This window comes from Ambystoma mexicanum, chromosome 2q, assembly GCF_040938575.1.
Source record: "Ambystoma mexicanum isolate Mex_15411 chromosome 2q, UKY_AmexF1_1, whole genome shotgun sequence".
Taxonomy (NCBI): Eukaryota; Metazoa; Chordata; class Amphibia; order Caudata; family Ambystomatidae; genus Ambystoma; species Ambystoma mexicanum.
In genome coordinates this window covers 111,228,113-111,244,161 of record NC_090924.1, presented here as the reverse complement: position 1 = coordinate 111,244,161, position 16,049 = coordinate 111,228,113, and the positions used below count along the sequence as shown (strand labels likewise).

Sequence of the window (16,049 nt, the reverse complement as noted above, 5' to 3'; positions counted from 1 at the left end):
CGCTGTCAGTACCTGTAACAGCAATTGGGGGTAAGGCGCTTGCCGACTTTCCACGCGGTCAGGTGCTTACCCCACATCCCTTTTCATATATTGGTTTTGATGTCACACTCTATTTGCACTCCTGGGTTCTAGCATACTTGAGTCGTTGTTCCTGTGTGCACATTTCCCTTGCCATATTCGCTGCCTTTGTACTCGCCTGACTAATCCTGACAACTGGCCTGAAGGTAACAGACACGGTGAGCGTTACGCTGCAGGAGTGCAGAATAACGCGAAGCGTGTTCTGTACAAAAGGCGTAGTTTATATAGCCTTCAGAAAGTAGTCCCCAGGTAAAGTAGTCCCAGCAACCACACCCAAACAAATAGTTCCCTAGGCAAGTAGTCCCTTCAGCCTGCCTCAGATTGGTCCACACGTGCTTCACTTAGTTTGAAACTTGCCATGTTGGTGATGGCAGCATGAGCCTGGCGCCAACGGCGCAGGACCAAGTCCAGGAGGCCCCTGAGAGAGCCTTTGGGGCCTTAAAGGCCCCCATGGAAGTCAAAGTCCTGGGCAGGTTGGTCTGTACCTGATGTGTGCAGGTATGGACCGTGACAGCACTCCCCCTCAAGGCGCCTCCCAAGGTAGTTTGTCTCGCTGGTCCGGGTTTGGTCGGGTAATTTCGATGGAACCGGTTTATTAGGCGGGGTGCATGAACGTGATCACTTTGCTCCCAGGACCTTTCTTGAGGACCATAGCCTTTCCAGTCAACTAGATAGAAAAGTTTCGATTTGACCCACTTTGAGTCCAGAATGTCTTTCACCTCGAATTCTGGTTCACCGTCTACCAAAATAGGTCTTGGCGGTTTTGTTATCAGAGTTCCTGGTTGTAATGGTTTCAAAAGGGAAACGTGGAATACGGGGTAGACTCGCATGTTTGGAGGTAGCTCTAGTTTTACTGCCACTGGTTTGATGATGGCCTTGACGGTGTATGGTCCCAAATATCTGGGGTTGAATGTATGGGTTCCTTTTAGTGGTATATGTCTGGAGGCTAAGCAAACCTCATCTCCAATTTGGTATTTAGGAGCTTCACTCCTATGTTGATCTGCAGATTTCTTGTATCTTTCTTTAGCTTGTTTCAAATGTTCAGTTGCCCTCTTGAAGGCTTGGGTAATGGTTGTGTGCAGACGGCTTATGGCAGGCATTTCCAAATGTTGAGGTGGGTCGAGTTCTGAGGTTCGTGGATGTATTCCATATATTGTATAGAATGGAGTTTGCCCCGTGCTAGAATGCACGGTGAGCGTTACGCTGCAGGAGTGCAGAATAACGCGAAGCGTGTTCTGTACTAAAGGCGTGGTTTATATAGCCTTTAGAAAGTAGTCCCCAGGTAAAGTAGTCCCAGCAACCACACCCAAGCAAATAGTTCCCTAGGCAAGTAGTCCCTCCAGCCTGCCTCAGATTGGTCCACACGTGCTTCACTTAGTTTGAAACTTGCCATGTTGGTGATGGCAGCATGAGCCTGGCGCCAACGGCGGCAGGACCAAGTCCAGGAGGCCCCTGAGAGAGCCTTTGGGACCTTAAAGGCCCCCATGGAAGTCGAAGTCCTGGGCAGGTTGGTCTGCACCTGATGTGTGGGGGTATGGAACGTGCATCGGGAGCCTTCGAGGCCTCGATCCAATATACCATCGAATGATCACATGTGACACAAGGAAAAGTCGAGATCATTGACGCCATCGAAACCTTCAAGCCTTCTCCGGCCAGGCCCTCGATGTCGTCAGTACTGAGCACCCCTCCCAAGTCGGCGCCGATAAAGAAAACTTCGACAACTTCGACGCCGAAGCCTACTATTACAAAGACAGACAAGATATATGCTCCACTTCCTAAAAAGGAGTTCTTTAAATCTCTTACTTCAATTTTTGAAGAAGAGGAGTGTTCTGAGGATGATGAAGCCCCATTTGGCTTACAGTACGGTACTTCCAATGTACCAGAGACTTTTATCTCTGAAGAGTCCAGAATGAAGGACCTGTATGACAACTTGCAAACAGCAAGTGGGGTAGATACCTCACTCGAACTTGGAAAACCAGAGGCTGGAGAGCATGCAGATGCGTCCTACAGGCAGCTCATGTCGAAAGTGGTGGAATACATGGGCTTGAGTAGGCCTCCATTGCCATATGAGCAAGAGGACCTCAGTGACATTCTGGACAAAGGTCCATAATCGGATCCTATTTTGCCTTTTCATATGGAATTGCAGAAAAGGGTAGCTAGACACTGGGAGACTCCGGAGTCCAATCCGGCAGTCGACAAGAACTTGACAAAAAATACTGCCCTTCCAGGAGTGACCACGACTACCGTTGAAACACCCCACTCCGGAGAGTTTGGTGGTGCAGGCAGCTACGGCTACTTCCAAACAAGCAGCGTACCCTAACGTCCCTCCTGCTAGGGACAACAAACGCGTAGATGGATGGGCGAGGAAGGTATTTACTGCAGGGAGCATGGCACTAAAATCTGCCAACTCCACTTGTGCCCTTGCAAAATGTTTGCATACTCTGTGGGATTGTATTTCTATGGCGGCAGAGCACATTCACAAAGGGGATGAAAGAGACGGCTTCTTAGCTATTTTTAGAGACGCCAAAGAGGGCTATGTACAAGTCTCTTGAATCAGGTTTGGATTCTGCGGATAGCATCAGCAGATCTATGGCTATCAGCACTGTTATGCGCAGATTTGTGTGGTTGAGGAAGTAGTCTTTTGCACCTGATGTGCAATATAGACTTCTCAACATGCCTTTTGACGGGTCTCATTTTTTTGGCAACAAGGCTGACAAGAGCCTTGAGAAGTTGCAGACCTCAAAGGCGACCGCCAAATCTTTAGACGCCGCTATTAGGACACCTCAGCCTTTTCGCCCTACTGCACAACCTTGGAGGGGTAGATTTTTTCGCTACTACTCCTCAGTTGGAAGGGCAAGAGGAATGGCCAGTCATAGAGGCCAGAGAAGATTTCCTCATGGTGGACGAGGTATAGGTGCTTAGCCAGCTAAAGCAGCAGCCTCCTTACCATCGGCCTCTGCATCAGCGACTGCAAAACCACTGTAAGGTCTTCAGTCACAGCTCACCAGTGGGGGGCAGACTGTCTCAGCATCTGGAAGAATGGCACCACATTACTTAGGATGCTGGGGCTCTGGAAACCGTAGCCCATGGTTACTTCCTTCCGTTTATAAAGAGACCTCAGAACAATCCACCAGGGAACTGCTCTTTGAGGATTCCGGATCCCCTCCTTGTGCAGGAATTTTAACCCTGCTAGAAAAAGGTGCTATAGAATCAGTGCCTGTAGCGGAGAGGAACAAGGGATGGTATTCCCCATATTTTTTTTATACCCACAAAGGACAGAGGACTGAGACCCATCTTGGACTTGAGATACTTGAACAAGTTCCTCAGGAAGGACAGGTTCATGATGGTCACACTTTCTCAGATCATTCAGGCCCTCCAACTCCAGGATTGGTTGGTGTCATTGGACCTTCAGGATTCTTATTTTCATGTGCCAATCCACCTCAAGCACAGAAAATACCTGAAGTTCGGAGTTGGTGGTTCTCATTCTCAATTTAGAGTTCCTCCATCCGGGCTGACCTCCGCTCTGAGGGTTTTCACCAAACTGATGGCGGTTGTGGCAGCGAGTCTCAGGAGAAGGGGGATTCAAGTCTACCCCTACCTGGACGATTGGCTGATCAGGGCGCGTTTTCTCGAACAAGTCCTGGATCATCTGACCATCACCTGCTAATCTCTTCACAGACTGGCCTTCTCCCTCAATTACAAGAATTCCCATATGACACCTTCCCAAAAGCTGCAGTACATCTGAGCAGTGCTAGATGCATCTTTGGGAAAGAGCTCGCCACCCTAGATGAGGACTCTGGACATTCTTCAGATGGTGACCAAATTTCAGAATGCCTCAGAATGACCTTTGATTTTCTGAGGTTGCTCGCCCTCATGGCATCCTGCCTTTCTCTGGTGCCAGAAGCTCGCCTGAGAATGAGATCCCTTGTATGGGCTCTAAGATCCGAATGGTCCAAGTTCTCAGGAAAGATGTCAGACCAACTCCAGATTCCAACCAGAGTCTCACAGGATCTTCTGTGGTGGGCCGGCAAGGACAATATTCTGAGAGGAGAACCTTTTTGGCAACCATGGCCAGAGATTACAGTAGTGACGGGCACCTTACTCACGGGGTGGGGACCCCATGCCAACGATCTGACAGTCAGCAGACGTTGGTCTCCCTCGGAGTCCAAACTACATATCAGTCTTTTGGAGCTGAGGACAATCAGACTGCCGCTGAAGGGCCTCTTTACGGGGAAAGAAAGTCCTAATAATGACGGACAATACAGTGGCCATGTACTACCTCAACAAGAGAGGAGGTGTAGGGTCACTACCACTGTGCAGAGAGGCAATGCAGCTCTGGTACTGGGCAATTTAGGAATGAATCTCCCTATCAGCAGCTCACCTAGCCAGAGAGGAGAACACAGCGGCGGATGCTCTGAGCAGGCAGAGCACAGTCTTTCACGAGTGGGAAGTAGATCTGTTTGCGACAGAGGTCAACCGGAAGTGTGAAAGATATTGCTCAAGGGAACTTCTCCCAAGAGGAGCTCTAGGAGAAGCGTTCATAGTGGACTGGGAGTTTCCACTCCTGTACACGTTTCCCTCAGTCCCCGTCATTCCTCATATAATCAGGAGTTTGAGAAGGTTCAGGAAAAACACATGATCCTAATTGCCCCGTATTGGGCCAGTAGGATGTGGTACCCGGACCTTCTGGACATGTCCATCTGTCCTCTGATGCGTCTTCCACAAAGAGAGGACCATCTCTCGCGAGAGGAGGGTCGGGTTCTCCAGCCAGCGGTCAAGACTCTCAACCTTCACGCTTGGTTTCAGAAAGGCTGAGATATAAGAATTGGTACCTCCCAGATGATGTAAAGGAGATGTTGCTTTCGGCCAGAAGGCCAGCAACAAAGTCTTTATGCCGTTGGAATACATTTTGCAACTGGTGCAAGGAAAAAAATGTAGATCCTTTACTATGTAAAACACCAGATGTTTTATCCTTTCTTCGATACTTAGATAATCTGGGGCTCCAGATTGGTACCATTAAAGGCTTCTTGGGGGCGCTGTCAATTTTTAAGCGCTCGTTAGAGGAATGTTCCTATTTCAAAATTCCACTGGTGACTCAATTTCTAACGGCGCTTACTAACGTCTTCTCTCCATCTCCTTTCCAGTTTGCTTTTTGGGACTTTAATCTGGTTTTAAAATTCCTAATGTGTGCACCCTTTGAACTGCTGCACAGATGTCCTTTAAGGTTATAATCCTTCAAAACCATCCTATTGGTAGCTTTGAACTCAGACCGTAGAGTGAACGAGTTGCAGGCACTTTCATCCAAACCCCATTTACCATCTTCCACAAGGATAGGGTTGTTTTAAGGGTCAAACCTTCATTTTTGCCGCAAATCATTTCTGATTTTCATTTAGGCCAGAACATTCTTCTACCTTATTTCTATCCCCCACCTCATCCTGCTAAGGAGGAGGAAAGACTACATAGGTTTGACCTTCGGAGAGCATTAGCTTTTACATTTCAAGAATATCATCAGATATACAGGACACAAGCTAGGTCAGGTTGTTACCAAACAGACGTTGTCTAGATGGATAATTCTGGCAAAATCAGAATGTTACAGGCTGTCAGGAAAAAACCCTCCTGGAGGTTTAAGACCTCAATCCACCAGGGGAATGGCTAAATCTACAGCCCTTCAAGGGGCGTACTAATTAGAAGCATTTGTGAAGCTGCGACGTAGTCTTCCATACACGCGTTCACTAAGCATTATTCCCTGGATTCTTCGCTTTGTCAAGATGGTACTTTTGGCAGGGCAGTCCTTCAATCTGTCCATGAAAATGTATGAATTGCAATTCTACTCCCTCCTCCAAACCTAATACTGCTTTGGGAGTCTGTCAAAGTTGGGGAGTACTTGGGAGGACACAATCGATTCGAAGAACAAGTTACTTACCCCTGGTAACGTTCTTTCGACTGGATGTTCTTCCCACGTATTCCTCATCGCCGTCTCATCCTACCCCTCAGTAGAATTTCCTATGCTATTACAGCTTCCGTTCCATCAAGGCTGAGTACGGTCACACGCATGTTTTTCCGGGTATCTCTGCTATAAGGGGAGGAAAAACAGAACTGAAGCCAACGGGCGCTGCGCGTGCTATATATGCCTTCAATCACATCATCCTTGACGGAGGCCTTCGAGGGACATCAACTCGACGCACAGCGCCCTCTTCCGGAATTTTTTAAGCAGCTGAAGCTGGACAACAAGTGTCAAAGATGAGGAATAAGTGGGAGGAACATCCAGTCGAAAGAACATTACTAGGGGTAAATTACTTGTTCATCTATTTTCCGTAGGAGTTTAATGTGTTTGTACTATTGAATTTTGATTGCCCCTGGCTCTGTATTCTAGAATTATCCACGTTTTATTTTCTCACGCCCCCCCCCCCAAACCACCTCACCCCTTTAGGTCCTACATTTACTGAAACGTGTATATTTGTACTATTTCCGAGAGGATTAAGTACTTGGTTTTGTGTTGGCACATGTGGCTCTGAATATGACTGTATTAAAATACTATTCCTCTGTGTCAAGGATCCCCTTTTCGTCATCTTCTTTACCATCTATGTACTGTCTAGCCCCAGATAGTGGAATTAAATTGTGTGTCGGGAGTGGGTTGTCTCTAATGACATTTACTGTTTTTATTAATGTACTGTGTATTCGTAGTATGTGTTATGCCTCAATTAAGTACTTACTTGAACACACAGCTAAATAAATATGTGTGTAAATTATTAGAAATGTATATTTTTCAGTATACCTCTGTGTGTATATTTGTGTGGGTGTGTGTGCGCGATTTCTTTGGTTAAGTGTGTGAACTAAATGTACTTCAATACCATCCCTTCACCCTCCCGGAGTTAAGCCTGGCTCCTCTGCTTCAGCTACCTACAGTAGAAAGGTTTGGCTTACCTTTTTAGGTTGGATCGCTGTCCCGCCTTTAGGCTACATGTTACACCTCCCTCACCACAGGTTTGTATAAAAATCTCCCTTATAGTGGACAACATATTTCCCTCTGAACGGGTTTCAATCCCTCTGAACTGTGTCCCCTCCCGTAGTTAAGTATTTTAGGAATAAATTAATCATGATTGTGACTTCCCATAATCATGTTGTCACATATCATTAATTGTACCACAGTCCTTAAAAAACCTGGGGACAAAAGCAAATTAAATATTTGAAGAACTAACCCCATAATATGATGTTATGATGACTAATTAAATCAATCCGTCTTTCTGTTGCCACATTGATTTCTAAATGTCTTGTTCAAAGTTAGCTGTCATCAGCCAAATCATGACAGATATTTTATGTTTCTCTGCATTCTATTTTTGTAAGCTTTGTTGATCACATTAGATGTAAGATTACAGGGCTCTGTTTTAGAACCTGCTGATTTTAATAAAAGATCTACCTCCTACCATCTCTGCTGTGAACAGTATTACCCCACCATGTCACCAATGGACTGTACTCTGTACTTCACAGAAGGATACCACTGTTTTAATCTTCCCGTGGTGCCAATTGTTGAATACCCAAACTTGTGTCGCTTACTAAGAAGCAATATATGGAGGAATTTCCATATTTTACTAGTAAATTACATTTTCTCCCGTTTTATAATGGTTCTTGGTCTCCTTGTATCATCATGCTTTAGGGACAGAACGCAATTTTAACAGTTGTTTTACAGTTTCTTAGCAAAATGAACATTCACTCTGTTCATGCATGTGTGTAGGCTGTTAATTTTTCCAAAAACCTTTTTTTTTATGTTTCTGCCTGTCTGTCCCATGTGCATCTTCTTTCTAATTTTTTATAGTATTGGAAATGTACTTATAATTGTAGCAATAAAATATTGCTTTGTAGTGCATTGTAATGGGTTTATAGCTTCAGGTCATACTCTACAAATTACATGATAAATGAACTTGAGTGGACTGATGACAAGGCAGGTTTTCCTTGCTTTAGGTTATGGGATTTGGAGCGTGATGAGAACTATGCCCTTTCCCTGGACGACCAACTTGGCTTCGAGGTAGCAGAAAATATAAACTGTGTCTCCTTCTGCAGTGCCAAAGGTGAGCATCCTATACCTATTTATAAACTGTGCTCTATAATTTTGGTTGTCTGGGTGTACTGCACGTTGAGGAGAGCAGGGAAACAAAGGAATGGGGAGCTAACAACATTGGAGGGGGGAGGTGGACAATTTGTCAGCAAGGGATCTACAAACAACCAGTGGAGAAAATAGTGGCAATCAGATCACACAGTCACAGGTAGGGTGGGGAATGAGGGTTTGTGTACCTTTAGGGAGGAGCCATTCCTTGAAGAGGAGGGTCTTGAGATCCTTCCTGAACTGTAGAAGCGAAGGGGCGAGGCTGATGTCGACGGGAGGAGGAGCCAGAATCTTGGGGCATAGCCAGAGAAGGCCGGTCTTCTGGTTCTTTCCTTCTTGCCTTGCAGAATTCAGGTCTGCACATGCCCTTACTTCTAGTTGATTTTAGGCCTCCAGAGATGCTGAGCTTCTCAGTGAGGTAGCTTGGGGACTTCATGGTGTAGATAATGCAGCAGGATTAGAGGAAGATACCGGCTTGCAGCGGAAACCAGTGCATGTCGATAAGGGTCTGCGTGATGTGGTCACATTTAAGAAGTCCTTTGATGAGTTGTGCTGCAGCATGCAGGACACATCTCAGGGGTGTCAGGGTAGTCGCCTGAAGGCTTTCCAAAGGGACTTTGCCACCATCCAAGTTAGAGAGCACCAAGGCTTGGACAGTGGATATATAGTTGTATCCTGGGAAGAAGGCATTGATTTTCTGCAGGAGAGAAAGTTGTTGCCAGATGTTTGGGTTTCCTTGCAATGTGGGGTTTGAAGGAGAAGTGTCGGTGGATGTTGAACCGAAGGGACTTGGTGCAGGTGACCAGCTGGGGTGTTCTTTTTGTGCTGCTAAAAGGTACTTAACTTTGGTCCTTTTGTGTCATACAATAAACTGTGTCTCATGTTGTAAAATCGCAGCAGTCACTGGCCTTGTTTCTTTCCCACCAATGACTGTATAGATGCAGCGTCATTGTATATTGCTAAAGGTAACCAACCATTTCTGGTTGGGATGTTAAATAGAATTCTGTTTTGTAATACTCTACCTTTTCTTTTGTGATATGGCAGACTGTGAAGATGGGAGGAATGTGGGTGAGCCTCGATCCATTTTGCGTACTTAAATTTGTGCAAGTGGTGTGTCTGTCTAACTTTGGGGACTGAAACTAGTTGGAAGGGCCAGGTGCGGCCCCAAGTTAGGGAATGCTTGGCCCAACAGAAGTACACCGCAGATCCAAAGACTGCCCACAATGTGTCACTACTCAAAGGCATGTATACTCCTCCGATACTAACATAGAGAGGGCCATTAATACTGCTTAGAAGATTGTATATGACCCAAAGCAGCCCATGGCAGACCCAAACCGTAGTGGGCATATATAAAAAAGGCCCCATTCAGGGGAAAAAGATGGTGGGTATTCAGAGTTAGATTGGGCGGCTGAACCAGGTTGACGACTGTAATCGGGAGAGAAACAGCTCCTTTCATACAGCTAACCCTGTTAACATCAGATGAGGCAGCCGATCTGACTGTGTTTGCACAGCTGCAACTCCACACTTGACTTAACACCACAAACTGTGGTTAAGGAAACAATTGTAGCATTTTTTGAACTAGAGAAATCTGTGGAGTAACATATAAAATGGCAAAACTACTGTTATGCGAGGGGGAAAGGCTTCTGACTCACAGAAAAGTCCCTTTCAGATTCTGCATATGTAAAAACATTAGCAAAACGTTTCCATCCTCCAATCCACACCCCAGAGGCAGTAAAGGTTGTAGATCGGTCCTGGAATTTTTGGGGATGTTTATATGGGTCAGTCTGAAATCCAAGATGGTGGCATAACACCTTCTATATGAGGTACAGCCCTCTGTCAAAGTACCTGACTCAGATCACATGGACCAGTCATAGATGGGCACAACACCAGTTCCAGAGGTACAGGCCACACATAAGAAGTCAGCCTCAGGGGTAGGGGAGTCTGGGAGTGTTTGGAGTAGGAGCTGAAGGGAGGAGGATGGAAGGTGAAGCGACTTTGGAGAGGAGACTGGAGGAGACATTGGAGGAGCTGGGAGAGTTAGGGGAAAGGAGAATGTACAGTGTGCTTGTGGAAAGTAAACACCATTAGAATAATGAGGTTGCACAGACTGCCTAGCAAGTGAAATGCCAACATCAAGAGAGGAAAGAGAATTGGCAGGATGATGGGGAGTGGAATGTGAGTTTAAGTCGTGGAAGGCAGAGGCATTCACCAGTGCCACAATACACATCCAGCATCAGCCGGAGAGCTGGAGCTCCCTGCACCCTAGGCCGCTGCTGCAGGAGCAGCACAGCGGCACCCAGCTCCGAAGGTAAGGCTGGGGGCATAATTGGAGCGAGCTCGCTCTGTTTTCATGCAACCTGACGAAATTCGGAAATATCATCTCAAAGCACGCTTAAACCACACTGACCATCCCTCATTGATGTAGAGGCAGGACTGCGTGGGTTGAACCTCACCAATACCTTAGAAATCTCATTGATCAGTACATGCGCATACCTTCTAAGGTGGCACCCGCTTGCAGTGCCACCTGTAACAGCTGACCGCATTGTGAAATACGGACCAGCTGACTTTGTTTTCTCGAATATTTGATTGGCCGCAACTTGAATATCACAGCCAACCAGAATCGCCAACCGGCGAAAGCCGACCCTAACCTCGAAGGACCGCTCTCCAAGGCCACTGTCTGTGCCACAACACGGATCCAGCATCAGCAGCATCTACATGCCTGCATGATCCAGTAATGTGTCCTAATCACCCTGATGCCACACATTATGCAATGTATTCATGTCTGATTGCAGTAATGTTCTGCTAAAAGCACATTGATCACTCTGATGCCACATATTTTGAAATGCAGCCATGTCTGCATGCCCCATGAGTCTGCTAAATGTACCCCAACCACCACTCTCATGCTGTATACATTTATTCCACAGTCATTGTTTCGCCACGGACATCCCGTTGGACTACTTGGCCTAAGTCCTCCACACTAGCAGCACCTTAGTACTAATCACAATCGCGAGCCCCAAACGCTGACACAACCCACACACAGCTCTGCTAGTGCCCAGCACCCTAGTGAAGACTGCATACCACCAGCCTGCAGCACCTGCCCAGCAATTCACCATACTCACTCGCCAAGACTCTCTGCACTAGCACACCACTCTAGAGCCTATAGTCCTCACCAACTAAACCTCACTAGTAACTGTTCCCTAGAAGCACTGCACACCAACCTTGTCGAAACGTATCATGAACAACCCACTCAGTGTGATATCCACCACTAGCTCAGCCATAACGTGCCATTACGACAACTTTAATCTTAAACATACTACAGCCCTAAGAATGGCAACAAACCTACCAAAATCTCACCATCCTCCCTACCCGCATTGTCACCCAGACACATGGCCATCCTAATGACCTCTTAGCTCCCAGTGACCACAAACACGAGCGCTGCCAAATTAAGCCCCAGACCCACTTGCGCACCACATTCAAGTCTACTCCCAACTTCCCAGACCATCCTCGCTGCACGCAAACGCGGACCCACACTGCACTCAGCTATAGTCCCATTACCACCACTAACCACGACTCCCTCCCTCACTAACATGGCGAAATACACACCTCAACTCCAGAACACCCTATCCTGCCAGCTGGAGAGCCCACTCATTACAATCCATAGCTTCCCTCAAGACATGAAGCTCTCCACCTTGGAAGCTATATCCACCATAACTAACCAGACAGACCCTACTCATCTTTCCCTCAGAACCAACAACACCTGCGCTATTGCCTCCACCATACTCGCCACACGCCCATACACGCAAGCAACTCTGACTAGCACGCCAATATCCGATGTTACCGACAACCCAGCAGCCTCAACACTCAAAGGCACACTTATCAATGCAAGATCCCTCCTAGCTCATGCTCTAGATATCGCTGACCTCATCACGACAAACAACCTAGACTTCTTAGCCATTACTGAAACTTGGCTCCACGCAGCAGCGGGAACCGCACTATTCTTGGTCATCCCTGACAACTACACTATCTTCCGAACAGATAGACAGTGCGCCAAATGTGGATGAGTGGCAATGATTGCCAAAAACGATTTCCTCATAAGAGAAATCCCCAACCATTCATTTCACTCGGGGGAATTACTCTCCATTAAGCTGTTCCTAACCCACTGCAGCACTGTGATCATCCACCTCATTTACAGAGCCCCTGGAGCAGTCCTTTCATTCGAAGAAGACGTGGCTCAACTTCTCTCAGTAAACACCAAGCCATCCTCCCAAATTATTCGGATGGGCGATTTGAATCTGGGTCTCTATGATCCAAATGACGACAGCGCCGCCACCATCGCCAACACCATCGAAGCGCTAGGCTTCACACACCGCATTACGGGTCCTACCCACATTAAAGGTCGAGCACTCGGCTGGCTGACAGACCACAATTGCCCGACCAAGATCCTCGCCAACACGCCATGCCCTTGGTCTGATCACTACATCATCTCATTCACCATTACCAAAAACAAGACCCAAGACACACCACCATCTCTAGCTTCAGCCGCCCCATCCAGAAACTCTTGCAACATAATGCCAGAGAAACTATTACCACTAGTGTCTCAAATCACTGATTACCAGAAGAACACTAGCAACAACCCATCCTCTATGGTGGAGCTTTATAATCAAACCCTCCTAGCTGCCATCGAAGAGGTAGCACCACTAAGCATACGTAAAGCCAAACCTCAAGCTCACCTTAACGCCTGGTATACCCCCGACCTCAAAACCTTACGCAGCTCTAGGAGAACAGCAGAGAGCAACTGGAAAAGATCACCTACTGAACTCAACAAAGACATTTTCATCAGCATCTCTAAAAGCTATAAAAAGGCCATCCTTCTAACCAAGAGCTCTACTTACAATGATAGAATTACCAAAGCCAATTCAGGCACCAAAGAACTATTTACTATACTATATGAGCTTGAGTCACCAGTGCCTCCCCAAGAATCATGCCACAAAGATACTGCCTGGTGCACAGGTATACAAAAAGCTCTTCTTGGCATAATTGCCTTGCTCCAAACTAAAATTGAACTAAAAAAGCTGAACCTCGCTCATAACCAACTGGCACAAATCCCCATATACTCAGCACAGAATTGAAACCCTTACTTCGACTTTGCTCCACTCTCCACAATCGAAGTAATGAACATCATTACAAGTCTCAAACCATCTAAATGTCAAGGCGCCATATGCCCACCTTTTCTTATCAAAGAATGCGCATCCAAACTCACACCCTTCATCACAACTTTAATAAACGCCTCCTTTGATACTAAACCGTCCCCACCAACCTTAAAGATGCCTGGGTTCTCCCACTACTAATGAAACCTACCCTAGACATCCCTACAAATTACCGCCCCATAACAACGGTTCAGTTCCTCCTCAAAATACTGGATCGAGCAGCCTATCTGCAAATCCAACTGCACCTAGAAACCTATAACCTCCTAGGTCTCCACCAATTAGGCTACCGACCATGACATGGTACCGAAATAGCCCTGTTGGATTTAAAAATTCAAATGGACGAATTTAAAGACAACGGCAAGCTAGCACTCCTCCTACTACTCGACTTATCAGCGGCCTTCGACCTAGTCGACCACAACATGCTCTGCAATCACCTAGCCTCAGCAGCCCACTTCTCAACTGATGCCATTCACTGCATACAATCCTTTCTTCCCAATAGAACCATGAGGGTCTTCTAACCCACTGCATCAGCACCGCCAGCCCCAGTCTCATGTGGAGTGCCGCAAGGATATTGCGTCTCACCTACGCTATACAATATCTTCACAAAACCTCTGTTCGACCTCCTTGACGATTTGGGTGTCACCTACACCAAGTATGCGGATGACACCCAAATCCTCATACCCCTGACAGGTTCCTGCGACCATGACATGAAATCTCAAATTTACCAAAACAATCCAGACATGGATGGCTGAACACGGCCTCTTCCTCAACGATGAAAAGATAGAGCTTCTCCTCATTGGCTCTCAACACTGACTAAATAAACTTGACGATACCTACAATTCCTTTATGATAGACAGTAACAACGTTAAAGTATCTAAGGAAGTAAAAACACTAGGCTTCTATCTTTACTCCACCCTCACACTAACGAGACAAGTCAATGCCACAGCCGCTGCGGCGGCCTACACATCCAAGCTCATCAACGCTTGTAGACCTTTCTTGTCCCCAGTCAGCACCACCCTAGCCAGAGCTCTCATCCTATCCAGACTGGTCTACTGTAATGCTTCTACATCAGGATTAACAAACGCAACATACAAATATTACAGTTGATCCAAAATAATGCTCTAAGAGCAGCACTTAACAACCCCAAAAAGAATTGTATAAGTGAGGCAAGGCACTCTACCCACTGGTTGCCAGGACACAACCACATCCATTTCAAAATCCTCTCCCTGACACACAAGTGCATCTCACAATCTGCCCCAAATACCTCTCAAATAGGTTTGCATTGAACAAATCTAACAAACGGACACGTAGTGCCTGCACTCACCTACTCACCAATCCCAAATACAAACTACAGAAAGCAGGAGGCAACAGCTTCCCACTGCTAGCTGCCAAACATTGAAATGCTCTACCAACATCCCTAAGATCTGAATCCTTTTTCTGGACATTCTGCAAAAATTGGATAACCCGACTATTTACTTTAGAGCAACATAATTAACCCAACCACATATCTGATATAACCCACCCCCTATGCCTACTGACACCCTTACCTGCACGATCACTCATCTGCTGTACCTCAAAATGCACTGGCAGAATGCCACCCGCATTGTTAATGAATTCTGTACAACAAAAATATAATCTATAATGTTTGCTAATGCATAACCTGCATACTACTTCATACTATACTCACTCTGTGATTACCTGTTAGACTATGAATATCATGTATGCTAATTCAACTGCTATTGATAAATATGTATGTACCACCTAAGAATTTCAGCACCCAGATGCTTCCAGGGTTAGGTGCGCTCTACAAATGCCAAAATAAATAAATGTATTAATTAATTGTTCTGATGGAGGGAGGTGAATACCAGGAGGGTGAGGAAGTGCTACCTAGCAATAGGATATTGGAGGGTAAACCGCAGGAAGGAGAGAAGGTAGTCCCCTTTGAGAAGAGTAGGAGAGTAGCCTAGCAAGCCACTCTTTGTGAATGAATGCCTGGCAAAGAGGTGGGGGAGGAGATCACTCAAGAAGATTACAGGTGAATCCCAGCCAGGAAGAGAAAAGACAGCAGAGGTTAAGAAGCACCATGAGGTTCCAGCAATCCAGGTCAGTCCAAGGCATGCACAAAGAACAGGAGAGAGTTTGAGACAGTACTACAGCACCAGCTACAGAACTTGTAGCATTGGGTAGGAGTGTGGCAAGAATATGGTTCCAAGATCTTCTGAATCTGAACCAGGAAAATGCAACCTTCTGGAGACCTAAAACACGCCACAGGACATTTGAAGCTTTCTGTGCTGGCTTAAAAGGGTTTTCACCTTATAGAGTCTTGTGAGCAGTAGGCAAGGGAGGCTTCTCTTAGATGTTTCTTTTTCTTGTGGGGCATACATAACCCCGGTGAAACCCAAGGTAATGTTCACTTTTTCCCCGACAGGCTGCTTTTCCCGAACCACAGTCCGTCAGGAAATGGCGCATGCACCGATCATGCATGACTATGGAGAGGCTGGAAGGGGAGGTGCCAAACGTGTTAGAAGTATGGAGGTGGATTTGGTTGGAGGAGGTGGGGGTTCATTTGGTGTGAGGGGAGGGGCGACTGTGTGGGTTCGCTGATGGGAAGGAGCATGGCCTAGCGGGAGATCAGGGCTGTGGTGTGTCCTCCGCTCAAGAGA

General features: G+C 46.5%; 1 protein-coding gene across 2 annotated transcripts in view; it reads left to right on the top strand.

Annotated features, from left to right (window-relative positions):
* IFT140 (intraflagellar transport 140) overlaps positions 1-16,049 on the top strand; it is a 2,226,364-nt gene that overhangs the window by 762,497 nt on the left and 1,447,818 nt on the right. For both annotated transcript variants that reach the window (XM_069646971.1, XM_069646972.1), the window contains exon 8: positions 8,038-8,144. In XM_069646971.1, the coding sequence (XP_069503072.1) occupies positions 8,038-8,144 (107 nt within the window). The remainder of the gene's footprint in view (positions 1-8,037; positions 8,145-16,049) is intronic.